At 41.5% G+C, this 18884-nt stretch overlaps 1 protein-coding gene across 7 annotated transcripts in view; it reads left to right on the forward strand.

The window, feature by feature from the left end:
* Positions 1 to 18884, forward strand: part of dlc1 (DLC1 Rho GTPase activating protein) — a 515219-nt gene that overhangs the window by 158134 nt on the left and 338201 nt on the right. For all 7 annotated transcript variants that reach the window (XM_072252658.1, XM_072252661.1, XM_072252657.1 and 4 more), the window contains one exon: positions 11653 to 11802. In XM_072252658.1, coding sequence (XP_072108759.1) covers positions 11653 to 11802 — 150 coding nt within the window. The remainder of the gene's footprint in view (positions 1 to 11652; positions 11803 to 18884) is intronic.

Here is an 18884-nt window from a genome sequence, read left to right on the forward strand (position 1 = left end):
CCTTTCTCATTGTTGTTTGAGCAAGGCAAATGCACTTAACCACCATAATGAGAGGAATGGAGTATTAATTTTGTTTTACATCTATGACCAGCCCTGGTCAGATCACACAGACACATGTTTCGTATCTTCTTTGTATAAATATATAAAATGTATATGAATATATTCAGTCCCATTCACTTGCCTCTAGGATGTTTTCTTCATACCACTTCACCTAAATTATTTCTCCTTTGTCATTCCTGCTGTTATTGCTTTAGTTATTTTAGTATTCTGCAATGTAAGGTGCTTTGTAGGTTCCATTGTGTTTGTATGGGCTATTTGGTAATTTGGAATGTAATTGGTGGTATTTTGGCTAATTACCATAACCTGGTAAATATACAGCCTTCAACAAGATCCTTGGTGGGATTCCACGTCACCTCTCCACAGCTGAGCCTTCTCAAGAGGTTCTGCAAAGACACAACAAAATGAATTTCTCAAGGTAAATAAAACTTCTCTAGAAACCTCCTTTTAAACCTGGGTAGGACAGTAGAAAGAAATTAATATGCGCTCTTACCTACTTGAAATTAAAGCTGCACTCGAAACAAGCTAGATTCCCAGTAGAAAGGTATTTTAAATTGAACTGTTTGTATCCATTCAGATGCCAAGCATGCTGTGAACGTAACAGATTGAATACTTTGTGAAATACAGCCTCTCATTTTCTCATCCCGTTGTGATGAGCAATGTAACCGCCAATCTACTTTCTTTCTCACATTACATGCTCCTACTGTGATGGTATAATAATGACAAAGCAAGGTAACAGCTGGTACAGATTTGAGTATCACTTCATGAAGCTAAAAAGAGAAATCGGATAAAATGATATAATTTAAAATTGATTTTGTGTTCTTTAATCTTTAAAAAAATATTTTAGCATGCATTTTGCAGTTTATGTTATATTAAGAACAATCTGAACTTCTGCAACATTATTTTGTGTTTCCTAACAATTCTGTTTATCATAGAAAATTAAATGTTTATAATACTCATTGTTTCATTTTGAAATTAAAATTAGTATTTTAGATCAGGGGTCCCCAACCTTTTTGCACTGCAGACCAGTTTAATATTGACAATATTCTTGCGGACCAGCCAACCCGGGGGGACTGAGTGTTAATCACAACCGGATTATAGCTGATAAGTCAACTAAAAGTGACTAATACACTCAATTTCGTTTCTAAAGGGGTTTATCTAACGAATTTAACATTAAACACACAGCACATATTTTCCTCACATGAATATAGTGATAGGTCAATTATAACAGTGGTCCCCAACCTCCGGGCCACGGACCGATACATTGCCGCGAAGAATGCAGCGGTACAGCGGTAGCCGGAATGCACCCAGCACACTTTTAAGAAAAAAAGCCGAAATAAACAAGCTAATTGTTTAGGTGCTGCCTGGCACGTAAATGTCGGCCCAGATCAGAGGCGATGCAATCGGCAATCGCCTCCGATCTGGGCCGACGTTTACGTGCCGGGCGGCACATAATTAATTAGTTTGTTTATTTCAGCTTTTTTCTTAAAGATGTGTTGGGTGTGTTCCAGCCACCACTGCATTCTTCGCAGCCCGGAGGTTGGGGACTACTGAATTATAAGTTACTTATAAGTCAATAGCATCATAACATTTTAAGTAACGTTTGGATATTAAACAGACAGCACATATTTTCCTCGTATGAACATATAAAATCATTGCAACACACCAATATTGTTGAATCAGTGGGAACCCTGGGCTTGTTTTCCTGCAACACGACGGTCCCATCGAGGGGTGTTGGGAGACAGCGATACTCGAAGGGGGTTCCTTATGTCCAGTCTATTCCACAATTTAGTTTTCATTGCATTCATTGCAGAAAACTCCACTTCACAGATGCATGACGTTGGAAATGGAAGCAACGTTTTCAGCGCTTTCGTGGCTTTCTCAGGATATTCAGCCTTGACTTTGATTCAGAATGCTGGCAGAGATGCTATGTAAAACAAACCTTTCAGCCCGCTGTCATTTGCAAGCTCGAGGAGTTGATCTTTTTCCCACGCTGACGTGGATGATTCACCGGGGACATTCACAAATGGGTCACAGACCCATTCCTTTGCACGGTCACTAATGACCTCGCGTGCGTTAAAGTTCAACTGTGCATGACAGGGAATGAGGAAAGGTGCAGCTGAGACTCATATTGTTTCATGTCGCCAAATCATATCATTTTCTCGCGGCCTGGTAGCACATGCTTTGAGGCCTTGTGGTTGGAGACCACTGTAGAGATATACAAAGTTTGATGACATAGTGCAGATTTGTTTTCATGCTTTAGTGTGTTGAATATCTGGAAGATGTGACACAATAAAGAAATGCACTCTAGCTAAATTGGAAAAGGAAAACTATTTGTTTGACAATATTAAACTTATGTGAAGTCATCAAAATCAGAAAAGCATTGGATTGCCTCAGATAGAATGTGACTAAGTCAAAACAAGCTTATGTAATCATACATAGATCACTTGTAAGGTCTGATATGGAAAATTTTGTTCTGTTTCACATCTTCCACCGTCAAAGTTATTAATGCATTAGTGATATTCACAAACCAATGCCAAGGCTGATTCTGGGACTCATACTTCACTGTATGAAGTGGTATAGAAAGAATATTTTTTTTCTATGATTAAAGGAAATGGAGAGCAGGTTTCAGTCTGAAAGAACTGGGGCTGAGACAATCATTCCTTTAATAAAAGTTGTGAAAATCTGATTGGAAACAAAGCAAAAAATTGTAGGCACAAATTTTTGTAATCTACAACAAATGGGCTGGAATGCCTTGGATGTTGCTGAAGGATGTTTTTGTGGAAAGCAGCAGATGCAATTGAATAGTGGTAAACTAGGATGGAAAAATATCTTGGAATGTGGCTTAATTACATTTAAAATTCAGGAAGTACATTGGCAGAACTTTCTCATAAGTAATTAACTGCATGCATTGAGACCATGATTGGATAGATTGCTTATAATCTATGGAAGACATTAGCTTGATTAGCCTTTCCTGATCGCATAATTTAAGTTCTTATATCCCAAAGAAGTGTTCAGTTTTATTTCCATGCCACAGATAATCACTTGAACAACAGTGGAAAGGATTAAAATTGCAATTACCAAGCTACAACAATCACACTTCCCAATTAATATGAATTTTATAAATTTCCAGTTGAGTATCATTGAAAATCCCCCAGGGAAGAGGTTGTGCAGTTTGCTCAAACTGAAACAGATTATGGTAATGCAAGATATTTCAACAAGAACAATGAGAAATGGTAAACGAGAGAAAATCTGCAGATGCTGGAAATCCGAGCAACAAACACGAAACGCTAGAGGAACTCAGCAGGCCAGGCAGTATCTATGGAAAAAAGTACAGTTGATGTTTTGGCTGAGTTTCTCCAGCATTTAATGAGTAAAGGTAGCTCTATTATGACATAATTCACAAGAACAGCAACCACAAATATGTAATGCTTCTTTGCACACTTGAATTCAGCGACATTGGCAACACATCCATTTAAAATAACACAGAAAATTGTTCATATTTGCATTCATTTCCAGTTATACTGAACGCGAAGTGAGATGTTTTATGTTTATTGAAACCCATAACACATTTTATTGAACTCCAAAACCTAGACACAACAGTGTGCTAAAAATCCTTACATAACAACATCATCATGTCAGACCAGCCTCCTAAAGCAAGACCCCAACTCAATGTTGACGATTGGGAATTATGTAACTTCTCCCAATTACATTACCCTACACAGGCCCTCCTCCCCCCACCAGGATTTACATGTGAGCCTGTCTGAAGCAGAGATGAGTTGCCCAGCTCGGGTCCTGTACTCTATGGGTGGACAAACCGCAGGGGCCTCTGGCCCGTCCAAAGGTGCGTTGACGTGCTCATGGTCATGTTGTGACACCAGGGCCATTGCAGCAGAATACTCCAAATCCTGTTGGGCCAGTTTAAGGCGATCTACCAAACTACATTCAGGTTTAACCCTCTTACCTATGAAAAAAGTCTTTTCTCCCCATTCCAAAATGTGGAACCAGCCATCGTCGGGGGCCGATGGGGATGTTGGTGTGCGTCATAGCAGACAGAAACAAATGAGGTGGAACCCAAGAGTACTGCACACCACAATGGGAGGTAGGAATAAGTGAAAAGGAATTGAATTTACTGAAGAAGATGGAACACTGTTCAAAGGCTGACCAGGTGGCCATGGTGTCAGAAATGAAACCACCTGGCACACGTAATGGCCAGCCATATACCAATACCGCCTTGGGCAACTGCAGGTCCTCTTTTGGAACAGTTCTGAGCCCCAGCAGGACTCACGGGAGACGATCATGCCAACACTCATCAGTCAGGGAAGCCCTTAAGGGCAGTGAAACCACTTGCATAGGCCATTGGACTGTGGTTGATACACCATGGTGTGACGTAGCCTCACACCCAAGTTCTGGGCCATTGCATTCCAAAGGTCTGAAATGAACTGGGGACTGCGATCAGAGGAAATATCAAATAGGGTGCCAAACCAGGCAACCCTGGTGCTGATGATCACCTGACCAATGTTTGTTGCCATCGTTGATATGAGAGGGATGTTGATACTGTCCACCATTGTAAATAGGTGTGTAAAACTGCAGGAGGGGGAAAGAAGACCAACAAGGTCCTCACTGACATGGTCAAACCATCATTCAGGGACTTCAAAAGGTGACAATGGTGCTTGAACATAACAGTTAATTTTTGCCCACTGGCACTCCACACAAGCTGCAGTCCAATCACGCATGTCCTTTATGAGGCCTTGCCAAACAAACTTCAGTGCATCCAGTTTCTGTGAGGCCTTCCGGCCCGGATGCGAGAGGCCACGTATTGAGTCAAAACCAGTCTGTCTCCAGTTTGCGGGCACGATGGCAACTGGTTGAGACATCACACAGGAGAGAAACACCAGCTTCCCCGTACTTAATATCAGTCAACCACTAGTCGTGACTGCTGTTCGGTAAGCCTGGACGTCTGGGTGAGTAAGTTGGTCAGCTGCCATACTCAACCCCTGTGTGTATGGCCTCAATGGCTGGCCACAAGAGGCAATCAGGCACAGCATTATTTTTCCTCTTCATATGTTGCATATCAGTTGTGAACTCAGATATGTAGGCCAGGTGGCATTGCTGCCGTGCAGACCAAGGATCTGATACCTTGGGCATCATGTGCATAAGGTTAGGTTAGATTCGACTTTATTGTCATTGTGCCTAGCACAGATGCAAAGCCAATAAAATGCAGTTAGTATCTGACCAGAAATGCAAAGAATAGTGTTATTTACAAAATAACTACAAATAAAAAGTAAGTGCTACAGCACACAAATATAAAAGTATTGAGACAGTACAATATGGGTGCAATACTGCTTAGCGCTGTGATGAGAGGTTCAGCAGGGTTACAGTCTCAGGGAAGAAGCTCTTCCTGTGCCAGCTGGTGTGGGAGCGGAGGCTCCTGTAGCACCTACTGGATGGGATGAGAGTAAAAAGTCCATGGTTAGGGTGAGATGCATCCTTGATAATGCTTTTCGCCCTGCCCAGGCAGCATTTATGGTAGATGTTCTCAATGGTGGGCAATTGGGTGCCGATAATCCGCTGGGCAGTTTTCACCACACACTGGAGTGCTTCACGGTCCGATACAGGACAATTGCCATACCACACTGAGATGCAGTTGGTGAGTATGCTCTCAATGTTACAGTGGTAAAAGTCCATCAGTATCTTGGGACAGAGGTGAGCTTTCTTGATGCTCCGCAGGAAATAAAGGCACTGTTTCGCCTTTTTGATCAGGATGGAGGAGTCCAGGGACCAGATGAGATCCTCGGAAATGTGGACACCAAGGAATTTGAAGCTTGATACGCGCTCCACTAGAGCTCTGTTGATATAGATGGGGACGTGAGTGTGGCTCCTAGCATGCATGAAGTCCACAAAGATCTCCTTGGTCTTCTGGGTGTTAAGGGCCAAGTTGTTGTCGGCACACTATGCAGCCAGGTACTGGACCTCATCCCTGTAGGCCATCTTGTCATCCCCTCTGATCAGGCCAACTACCATGGTGTTGACTGCAAACTTGATTATGGAGTTAGAAACATGTACAGGAGCACAGCCATAGGTGAAAAAGGAGTACAGAAGAGGGCTCAGCACACAGCCTTAAGGCACGCCGGTGTTCAGGGTGAGAGTGGAGGAGGAGAAGTTGTCTAACTTAACTGATTGGGGTCTGTTAGTCAGAAATCTTGGGGCCTTTATTGGGATTTGTGGTCAACAAACGCTGTGAAATGGTGACCCTCTAAAAGAAAATGAAAATGGTGGCTGGCCAGATAGAAACTGAGAAGCTCACAGTCAAACGTGCTGTAGTTCCTTTCAGGGGATTAAGCTGCTGGCTGAAGAAGGCAAGTGGCTGCCATACATCTCCAACCAGCTGTTCATGCACAGCACCCAGAGCATAGTCTGAGGCATCACTGGTAATGACAATAGGTGCGTTAGGAAGCGGGTGAGCCAGTAGGGTTGCATTAGAAAAAGCTTGTTTGGTATCATTAAATGCCCTCTCATGTCCACTGACCAGTCAACTGATTGTTTAGGGGTATTGCCTTTAAACACAGGGGAGCATAAGTTCAGCTGCTCGCAGTATGAAGCAGTGATAGAAATTTTCCGCATCTAAAAACTTCTGTAGATTTTTTGTAGCGTGGGGCAGTGGGAAATCCATAATAGCACCTACTTTTGAAGGGAGGGGCTTGCACCTTCTGCAGAGATGCAATGACCAAGAAAGTCAATGGTTGATGACCCAAACTGGCGTTAAGCAGTTAATAATCAACTCATGTTGGCTTAAGTGCCTGAAAAATGTGTGGAGATGAGATAGGTGTTCAGCTTTGGATGCAGTGGTGACAAGTATGTCATCCAGGTAAACAAAAAGAAAATGTAAGTATTTTAATACAGAGTCCATCAGCCACTGGAAAGGCTGTGCTGCATTTTTCAGTTCAAATGGCATGCATAGAAAGTCAAAAAGGCCAAACGGGTTTACCACAGCTGTTTTGGGAATGTCCTCTGAGCACACCAGCACCTGATGGTAGCTCCTAAGTAGACTTAAAAAAATTAACTTTCAGGCTAAACGTGCTAAAAAGCCCTGGATGTGACTGGGTAATGATCAGGGGAGGGTGGCCTCGTTAGGACATGAGTAATCACCACATGGGCGGCATCCACCATCAAACTTGGGGACCATATGGAGGAGCGAAGCCGAGGGGTTTTTTGACTGGTGTACAATGTTGAGTCTTTCTATGTTGGAAAACTCGGTCTTCGCGGTTGCCGGATTTTCCGGGCCCAGTCTACGCACAGGAGCATGAACTGGCAGGCCAGTTGTGGGAATGTGGTGCTTGACCCCATGTTTTGTGACTGTAATGGAGAACGTGGGCTTGCTGATGTTTGGGAATTTACCCAGCAGTCGAGAAAACTCACATGCGGTGCTTGACACAGACATTGTGGGGAACTTCCTGGCGGAGCAGGATACGACCCAAAGTCCTTGTCATCCACAAACCAGCAGTTCTTAAGATCAACTAACAGTTTCTGGGCACACAGGAAATCTGCACCAAGCAAGGTATAGCCACCTTAGCCAGCACGAAGTCCCATGTATAGCGTCACCCATTTTGTTCCGTAAGTTTGGACCTTGCTGCAGGTTGCAGCCTCCAGCGAGGTTTCATTGCTCTTTAACTTCTCATCAATAGGCAATGGTGGCAGCACACTAACCTGAGCACCCATTACACACAGGAAACGTCACTCTGAATGGGTGCCACAATGAACAATAAATGATGCTCGGAGCTGGAACCCATGGTGTTCACAGACCTCTGATATCCCAATGCACTGGCACTGTCAAAGCTGCAAGATGGTTGGCACTTCCTCACATTTGTACCAAAGCGAGCATGGTAAAAACACAGGCATGGCGCCATCTATTTTGCATTTGTGGGTGTCCTTACATTGAGGGCCTTGCTGACCGGGCTTACTGAGGGAGAGAAAGGAGCAGGAATGATGCACTGCTGCCTAGCTGAGTGTAGACAATTAGCCATTTTAGCAAGCTTCCTGTAGTCCTTCATAGGTGAATTAGCGAGGGCTATGCAAACTTGATCAGGCATTTGCTGCAAGAAGAGTTTTTTTAAAAATTAAAAAGGATGGCAATTTCCCAGGAGAGACAGCATGTGGTCCATTAGATCCAAAGGCCTAGCATTACCAACACTGGGTAAGGAGAACAATATTGGATCTCCTCTTAGGAAACGAGTTAGGACAAGTGACGGAAATCTGTGTAGGGGAGCACTTTGGTTCCAGTGATCATAACACCATTAGTTTCAACTTGATCATGGACAAGGATAGATCTGGTCCTAGGGTTGAGGTTCTTAACTGGAAGAAGGCCAAATTTGAAGAAATGAGAAAGGATCTAAAAAGCGTGGATTGGGACAGGTTGTTCTCTGGCAAGGATGTGATCGGTAGGTGGGAAGCCTTCAAAGGAGAAATTTTGAGAGTGCAGAATTTGTATGTTCCTGTCAGGATTAAAGGCAAAGTGAATAGGAATAAGGAACCTTGGTTCTCAAGGGATATTGCAACTCTGGTAAAGAAGAAGAGGGAGTTGTATGACATGTATAGGAAGCAGGGAGTAAATAAGGTGCTTGAGGAGTATAAGAAGTGCAAAAAAATACTTAAGAAGGAAATCAGGAGTGCTAAAAGAAGACATGAGGTTGCATTGGCAGTCAAAGTGAAGGATAATCCAAAGAGCTTTTACAGGTATATTAAGAGCAAAAGGATTGTAAGGGATAAAATTGGTCCTCTTGAAGATCAGAGTGGTTGCCTATGTGCAGAACCAAAGGAAATGGGGGAGATCTTAAATAGGTTTTTTGCGTCTGTATTTACTAAGGAAACTGGCATGAAGTCTATGGAATTAGGGGAAACAAGTAGTGAGATCATGGAAACTGTACAGATCGAAAAGGAGGAGGTCCTTGCTGTCTTGAGGAAAATTAAAGTGGATAAATCCCCAGGACCTGACAGGGTGTTCCCTCGGACCTTGAAGGAGACTGGTGTTGAAATTGCAGGGGCCCTGGCAGAAATATTTAAAGTGTCGCTGTCTACAGGTGAGGTGCCGGAGGATTGGAGAGTGGCTCATGTTGTTCCGTTGTTTAAAAAAGGATCGAAAAGTAATCCGGGAAATTAGAGGCCGGTAAGTTTAACGTCGGTAGTAGGTAAGTTATTGGAGGGAGTACTAAGAGACAGAATCTACAAACATTTGGATAGACAGGGACTTATTAGGGAGAATCAACATGGCTTTGTGCGTGGCAGGTCATGTTTGACCAATCTATTGGAGTTTTTCGAGGAGGTTACCAGGAAAGTGGAAGAAGGGAAGGCAGTGGATATTGTCTACATGGACTTCAGTAAGGCCTTTGACAAGGTCCCGCATGGGAGGTTAGTTAGGAAAATTCAGTCGCTAGGTATACATGGAGAGGTGGTAAATTGGATCAGTCATTGGCTGAATGGAAGAAGCCAAAGAGTGGTAGTAGAGAATTGCTTCTCCGAGTGGAGGCCTGTGACTAGTGGTGTGCCACAGGGATTAGTGCTGGGTCCATTGTTATTTGTCATCTATATCAATGATCTGGATGATAGTGTGGTAAATTGGATCAGCAAATTTGCTGATGATACAAAGATTGGAGGTGTAGTAGACAGCGAGGAAGGTTTTCAGAGCCTGCATAGGGACTTGGACCAGCTGGAAAAATGGACTGAAAAATGGCAGATGGAGTTTAATGCAGACAAGTCTGAGGTATTGCACATTGGAAGGACAAACCAAGGTAGAACATACAGGGTTAATGGTAAGGCACTGAGGAGTGCAGTGGAACAGAGGGATCTGGGAATACAGATACAAAATTCCCTAAAAGTGGCGTCACAGGTGGATAGGGTCGTAAAGAGAGCTTTTGGTACATTGGCCTTTATTAATCGAAGTATTGAGTATAAGAGCTGGAATGTTATGATGAGGTTGGATGAGGTTGTATAAGGCATTGGTGAGGCCGAATCTGGAGTATTGTGTTCAGTTTTGGTCACCAAATTACAGGAAGGATGTAATTAAGGTTGAAAGGGTACAGAGAAGGTTTACAAGGATGATGCCGGGACTTGAGAAACTCAGTTACAGAGAACGTTGAATAGGTTAGGACTTTATTCCCTGGAGCGTAGAAGAATGAGGGGAGATTTGATAGAGGTATATAAAATTATGACGGGTATAGATAGAGTGAATGCAAGCAGGCTTTTTCCACTGAGGCAAGGGGAGAAAAAAACCAGAGGACATTGGTTAAGGGTGAGGGGGGAAAAGTTTAAAAGGAACATTAGGGGGGGCTTCTTCACACAGAGAGTGGTGGGAGTATGGAATGATCTGCCAGACGAGGTGGTAAATGCGGGTTCTTTTTTAATATTTAAGAATAAATTGGACATATACATGGATGGGAGGTGTATGGAGGGATATGGTCCGTGTGCAGGTCAGTGGGACTAGGCAGAAAATGGTTCGGCACAGCCAAGAAGGGCCAAAGGGCCTGTTTCTGTGCTGTAGTTTCTATGGTTCTATGGTTCTAACTGTTTGGTGTTCTCAGACTCCAATAGTCCAAAAGTCTTTGAAAGGTGAGTTTTCAGCGATCAGTAATTATGGTGCTCAGTTAGGAGCTCAGACAGACTCACCACTCTTGTAGACATGGAATTGTTGAGCGACGCTACCATGTAGTAGAATTTGGTGTGATTGGTGGTGATTTCTCACAGAGCGAAATGGGCCTCAGCTTGTACAAACCAAGCAATGTTAATTGGCTCCCAAATCCCCAACAGTTTCAAAACGACTGTGTTGGCCGACATGTTCAATAACTCTGGAATCATCCTGGAGCATTAGGGTCACCAATGTCAGTTTTCGCAAATAAAATGAAATGAGGCATTTTATGTTACTTGAAACCCGTACTCCAAAACTCCAGGTTTTATTGAACTCCAAAACCTAAACACAAAAGTGCGCTAAAAATCCTTACGTCACAATGTCATCATGTCAGACCAGCCTCTTTAAGAGAAACCTCAACTCAATGTCGGTGATTGTGAATTACGTGCATTTCTCCCAATTATGTTACCTTACAATATGACACTCTTCCACTTGTTTAATAATTCATAAAAAGATTTTAAAAAACACGGAGGCAGGAGTAGACCCTTCTATGCTGGGCCTTCTTCACTATTCATCACCATCATAGATGATTGTCCATTTCAGTTCTGCCTTCTTATCATGTCTCTTGATTCCTTTTGCACTAAATAAATCTGCCTCTTAAATAGGTCTCTCACACTTCATTGCTTTTTGGGTAGAGGATTCCATAATTTTACCACACTCTTCAAACTCTCCTAGAATAAAATGTAGGTTTACAATGTGGGGGCAACTTTGACTTATAATTTTTGTCGAACAGATCTTGGTCACCTAGAAGTTATCTGTTAAAGTAGGAAGTGCTTCAAAAAGATATTATTTTTCCAATTAGGAAAACTCCTCAGAGGGCTGCTGATGACTTATTGAGCTGAATGGCACTTACTCATGCTTTATAATTTTATGAGATCTATGACTGCAAATTATGACTGTGTGCTCTGTCCCCTTAGGAAATGAAGGAAGATCGCGATCGAGCACGGCTAGATTCCATGGTGCTGCTCATTATGAAATTGGATCAGCTTGATCAAGATATTGAGAATGCTCTCAGTGCAAGCTCGTCTCCATCCAATACCCCGACTGTTAAAAGAAGACATATTCCTGTAAGCACATTCATTTACAATCACATCCTAATCTTGTACTTTAGCCTTGCTTAACCACAATCATAAATATAAGTCAGCAGAATCTAATTTCAGGCTACTAGTAAAATATTGACAATGAAAAGTATGTAATTTTCATAAGTCATTGAGAATAGTCCAAAATATAGTTATCCATGTTAAGCATACAATTAAAGATCATAACTGGATGACCAATTCAAATGTCCAACCTCAATTGATGGTAATAACCAAAGATGCTTTAAACAATACTTCATTAACATAAAATTTATCACAGTATCCCAGGGATGATGAAAATCAACCTTAATACCTGAACAGCCATTCTAATGGAGCCAGGGAACCAATAGTTCCAATATAATAGTCTATCTTCAAGCTCTGTTGGAGAAGAACTGCTCAAGGTGCTTGGACTCAGTGAATTCAATTCTGAGTGACTTTTAGCAAAATCTTGGCTCTGTTGTCTGACTGGGAATACTAATCTGCACAAAATAAAGAGGTTGAAGTATGTCCACTTCATGAAATTCGATACAAGTTAATTAAATTTAATATGATAATAACACTTGGAACAATTTCCGAAGTATTATTGTTTCCTTGTATTATAACCATTTTGTTCTGATAAAGATCTTAACTATTATTGCATTTAAAAAAGGTTTCTCACAATTTGTGGGGATTACTTGCTCTAAATTACTATACTGTGTTACTTAGAAGTAAAACAGCAAAAAAATCTGTTTCTTCAAGTTACATTAATTTTATTTTCTAATATTAAGTTCAATGGACTCTATGGCACTTTTTAAAGGCATTTCAACTATACGCAAATGTAAAACTGCAAGGTGATTTACCTCTTGCGCTATGTGGTGAGAAGGTATGATGTCAACACAGATAGATTATTATTTACAAATGTTGACATAAACCTTGCAAAGTCTCCAAGGAAAGGAAATGGGAGTAAAAAGCTGTAGCACTTAGAACACATGTGGCATCATTATGAAAATATGCTAGAACATTCAACACATCATCAGAGTTTAAATAGCTCCACAGTTAATATAACCATACACATACTTATTAATTCCCTGATTTTTTAAAGTGTTTTTGATAAACAGAGCTATGAGTGGAATGTTATTATTTCATGCCTACTCAACATTTCTGCTGCTTAAAGGAAATAGATTGCTGAGAAGTTCCAATCCATCTTAACGGTTGTTGGCCCACCAACACAAAATAGAGTGTGGCCTGAGATCCCAGAGATCAGGCATCAGGAGTTACTGAATCAGTGTTGAACAGCTCCCATTGAATTAAATGATCACAGTTGCCATATGCTTTGGAATAATTTGCTATCAATTGCATTTGAATCTCAATATTTAATATTGCATGTCACAACCAGTTTTGTTTTTGTAAGGTTTTATTCTCTTTTCAAGAAACAACTGAGGAGTAAAGTATCACAGAAGCATGCCCTTTGGGCCTCCACGTACGTGACAACTATCACGTAGCTATCTACACTAATCCTATTTGACAGCACCTAGTCCATTGCCTTCTGCCTTGGCCTTTCAAGTGTTCATCTGCATAATTCAAGTTCTTTAATTAATGACAATTGAAGGGTTTCCATTCTCATGATGACAGAGGCAGCACTTAAACTTACACTTTTAATGTTGAGTACAAAGATAAGTGGCCAGATAATTCTGGATCTGCCCAACTGCTCCCTATTAACTTCATCTCAATGAGAAGAACTGGCTAAACTGACTTAACACACCCCACAATCATCCTACAATGTACAGCAGACTGAAAATAATGAGCAGCCTTGAGCTGAGAATCCAGAGGCCCCACCCTCAGAGAGCACTGACAGCCTTATAAAGACCCCACCAATGTCAAAGGCATTTGAATAATGTTTAGCTATTTCTGATTGCATGAGTTATTTAAAAATTGTTTTTCTATAATTAAGTAATGTTAAACAAAATTTTAAAATATGATTAATTTAATTTGAAACACCTTAAGATTCTGGAAATTAATGATAATTGTTAAGGTAAAGTAATGAAAATTAAGTAGAGACATGCTTGTGGTTACCACTTAATTAAGATGAATTTGGTCACATTACCTAGACCAGCTATTGGCTGGAATAAAACTGAGGAGGCCAGAGGTGAAATACATCAGTGCTCTCCCTCCAACTTGTCTCTGACCTATGTGTTTCAATGAGCATGTGGAGAAGTCAGAGACAAGCTGGAATGTCAATAGTTCCCAACAGAACTGTTGGCCAAAAGTATGCAATATCTGACTCATCATCTCTAAAATGTAGAGAACCATTGATGGCAGATGAAACACCCAATAAGGGCAACTTCTGAATATGATGCCTATTGTTTCACTGAGGATATAATCCTCCTAAGCAGAATGATATTTCTTGGTTATTGATACATCATTCCTTGTGTTTTTTCACATGGTTGTGCTGTAACTATCATGAATATCGCATTCACCTTAGAATTTCACGGTTCTCATCCCATTATGTAGCTAATATGGTAAACACCTGGCATGCCAATGTCCAACTAATCGAAAGGAGCAGCATAAAGTAAGCCAAGCTTGCATCTTGTTCTGGTTTTGTTGCTGGGTTAAGAAAACTGAAGCAGGAGTCACAAGTGCAAGTGTAATCTTTTCTACTCTTAAGCCGCGTACAGCAAACTCTGTTGAGAAACATAGAATCTAAAATCTGCAGCAAAAAATATCAAACTGCCGGAAACTCAAGCAGCATCTGAGGTGGGGGGAAGGAGGACATAAGTGCTGATAAGGGTTTTTACCTGAAAAGTTAGTGATTCCTTTCCCACTATGCTCCTTAACCCCGTAAGTTCCTCCAGCAGTTTGTTTTGCACTTCAACCTCTGCTGGAACATGCAGACTTGTGACTCTGACTGTAGACAGAGTTAGGCATGCCTGTGATTCCCTATTACTCATTATTTCTTTGGCTTTGATGCCTTTTTTGTGCGATGCACCATTGATGGTTACCACATTTAGTTCAAAGTGATGAATCATTTTTCAAGGAACAAAGTCAGTTTCACAGCTGATTGCCATGTACGGTCTCAAACTGGTTAATGGGAACCAATGTTTACAATACTGAATCTCCATTAGCAATTAAAATGAAAATTGGAAGCCAATTGAGGGATGGATGGTCACTGGAGAGAAGAGTAAGTGGAAGAGGACAAGAAAACTGGATAAAGATGTGGGAAAAGTTGGGTAGGTGATTTTGATTAAAGAAGCACAAATCTCAATGGGGTTTGGGACAAATTTCGACAATGATAGATTGTTTCCCAGCTGCTGTAAACTGCAGTAAGTGGAAAGATTGACAAGCTGAGGCTTTCATGAAATGAGTAGAATGCATGCTCCATGTTTGACCAAGGCACTACAATCAGGAAATAGTGAGAGTAATATGGTCTCTAAAAGAAATGGAATGGAGGGCATGATAAAATAGATATAATTCAGCAAGGCATGATCCATCAAGCATCAAAATTTGCAACTGAAGGGAGTTTACCATCAACAGAGTGGCTCTGTGACAGTGGATTCCAACAACAAGGATGGCGTGGGAAGTGATTTGACAGGGTGTTAGTTTTCAGGGCTAAGTTATCTGAACACAGGCAGAAGGACCACACTGAATGCAGCCATCAGTGTTGGCTCAGGTCAAAGAATGACATGGTCCATCACTTTGTAAAAAGGTTTGAATTAGTTTCCATCTTTGATATAGTGTGAGAGAATATGCCATGATGCATAATGTACGCAGAAATCATTTGTGGGACCTAAGAGGATAAGACATAGGAGCAGAATCAGTCCATTTGGCCCATCGAGTCTGCTCTGCCATTCAATCATGGCTGATCTTTCTCCCCCTCCTCGGCCCCACTCCCAGGCCTTCCTCCAGCCCATAACCTTTGATGCTGTGTCCAATCAAGAACCTATCAAGCTCTACTTTAAATACACCCAATGGCCTGGCCTCCACAGCTGCCTGTTGAAACAAATTCCACAAATTCACTACATCTGGCAAAAGAAATTTCTCCCCATCTCTGTTTTAAATGGATGCCCCTCTATTCTGAGGCTGTGCCCTCTTGTTCTAGACACCCTCACCATGGGAAGCATCCTTTCCTCATCTACTAAAACTAGGCCTTTCAACATTCGAATGGTTTCAATGAGATCCTCCCCATCCTTTTAAATTCCAATGAGTACCGACCCAGATTAATCAAACGTTCCTCATAAAACCCCTTCCTAGAAGCATCCTTCAGAGGAACTATCCTCCTCTGAACCCTCTCCAATGACAGCAAATCTTTTCTTAGATGAGAAGCCCAAAACTGTTCACAATATAAAGGTGAGGCCTCACCAGTGCCTTGTGAAGCCTCAGCATCACATCCCTGCTCTTGCATTCTGGACCTCTTGAAATGAATGCTAACATGGCATTTGCCTTCCTCACCACCGACTTTACCTGTAAGTTAACCTTTAGTGTGTTCTGCAAAGGACTTCCAAGGCCCTTTACATCTCAGATTTTTGGATTTTCCCCCTTTCTGAAAAGAGTCTGCACATTTATTTCTACTACCAAAGTGCATGACCATGTATTTTCCAACATTGTATTTCATTTTCCACTTTCTTGCCCATTCTCCTAACCCATTGGCAACCCTTTTGCCTCTGTGGGCCGGATTGCGTCTTAGTGAGCAGATGGTGGGCATTCATCAAGCCATTAAGAACTTGAAATATGGGAATTATCCATTTAAATACATCTAGTTATGTTTTGGCTCAAATTAATGAATAACACATGCTAGAAAATCATTTGTGCTTAAGGTTGCCTACCCCTGTACCTGTCTAAGTCGTTCTGCACCCTACCTGTTTCCTCAACACTACCTGCCCCTCCACCAACCTTTGTACCATCTGCAAACCTGGCAACAAAGCCATCTATTCCATCACCTAAGTCATTGATATACAGCGTAAAAAGAAGTGGTCCCAACACTGACGTCTGCGGAACGCCACTGGTCTCTGGCAGCCAGCCAGAAAATGATCTTTTCATTCCCACTCGCTGCCTCCTATCAATCAGCAAATGCTCTAATCATGTTAGAAACTTTCCTGTAATACCATGGGCCCTTAACTTGGTAAGCAGCCTCGTGTGGCACCTTGTCAAAGACCTTCTGAAGGTCCAATTATACAACATCCACTGCATCCCCATTATCAGTCCTACTTGTAATCTTCTTAAAGAATTCCAACAGGTTCATCAGGCAAGATTTTCCCTTGAGGAAACCATGCTGACTTTACGCTATCTTGTCCTGTGTCACCAAGCACTCCATAAACTCATTCTTAACATTTGACTCCAACATCTTCCCAACCACTGAGGTCAGGCTAACTGGTCTATAATTTGCCTTCCTCCTTTCTTAAAGAGCGGAGTGACATTTGTTACTATCTGGACCTCTGGCCCCATGCCAGAGTCCAATGATTTTTGAAAGATCGTGACTAATGCCTCAATTATATCTACTGCTACCTCTTTCAGAACCCTAGTGTGCATTTCATCTGGTCTGGATGACTTATGTACCCTTAGGTTTTCAGCATTTTGAGCACCTTCTCCCTTGTAATTGTAACTGCACTCCCTTCTCTCCCTTCACAGCCTTCAACATCTGGCATACTGCTAGTATCTTTCACAGTAAAGGCTAATGCAAAATTTAGTTCATCTGCCTTCTCCTATTCCCCTGTTATTACTTCTCTGGCCTCAGTTTCTGAGTTCCTATATCCACTCTCATCTCTCTTTTATTTTTTACATACGTAAAAAGCTTTTACTGTCCATGTTGATATTGTTTTCTAGTTTGCTTTCATATTTCATCCTTTCGCTCCAAATGATTCTTTTAGTTGCTCTCTGTAGGTTTTAAAAAGGTTCCCAATCCTCTATCTTCCCATTAATTCTTGTTTTGTTGTACGCCTTCTCTTTTGCTTTTACATTAGCTTTAACTTCCCTTGTCAGCCACGGTTGTACTATTTTGCCATTTGACTATTAGTTTTTGGAATGCGTATGTCCTGCACCTTCCTTATTTCTCCCAAAAAATCATGCCATTGCTGCTCTGCTATCATCCCTGCCAGCATCTCCTTCCAATTTACTTTGGGCAACTCCTCTCTAATACCACTGTCATTTCCTTTACTCCACTGAAATACTGCTACGTCAGCCTTTACTTTCTCCCTATCAAATTTCAAGTTGAACTCAATCATATTGTGATCACTGTCTCATAACGATTCTTTTACCTTAAGCTCCCTAATCACATCCAGTTCATTACCTAACACCCAATCCAGTATAGCTGATATTCTCTTCTTTTGTGGTATAGCCTGCTAGCTCAACAACAAAATGATCTAGAAAGCCATCTCACGGCCATTCAACAAACTCATTCTCTTGAGATCCAGTACTGATCTGATTTTCTCAATCAACCTGCATGTTGAAATCTCCCATGACTATCAGAACTTCACCCTTTTGACCTGCCTTTTCTATTTCCTAATATAATCTGTGGTCCACATCCCAGCTACTGCTGGGAAGCCTGTATATAAATGCCATCAGGGTCCTTTTACCCTTGCAGTCTCTTACCTCAACCCACAAGGATTCAACATCTTTCAATCCTATGTCACATCTTTCTACTGATTTGATGCCATTTTTTTTACCAGCAGAACCACATCACTCTGCCCACCCTTCCTATCCCTCCAGTACAATGTGTAACCTTGGACATTCAGCTCCCAAGCACAGCCATACTTCAGCCACATTTACGTTTAGAGAAAAGTATTTCACTGAATAATTGCCAAGTTCAAATAAAAGTTCCCTTCATAGAAAGTATGCATCCCCTCAAGCTACACCATTGGCAAAAGTGAGCTTTCTATAAACATGGATTAAGATTTATGAAACCACGTAATACTGAAATACTTCCACCAAGTCACGCAGCTCTGACCCACAACATTTAAATATTATCACAATATTTCAATTGCTGTCAAACTGTATCTTTAGCATGTGATGGGTTTTTAAATTTGCTGATTAAAATCAATTATTGTGCGAAGACCCCATAACTAGCTCTACATACAGATAAAGGAAAACGGCTATTTCTGGAA

This window comes from Mobula birostris, chromosome 3 (assembly GCF_030028105.1).
Source record: "Mobula birostris isolate sMobBir1 chromosome 3, sMobBir1.hap1, whole genome shotgun sequence".
NCBI classification, from domain to species: domain Eukaryota; kingdom Metazoa; phylum Chordata; class Chondrichthyes; order Myliobatiformes; family Myliobatidae; genus Mobula; species Mobula birostris.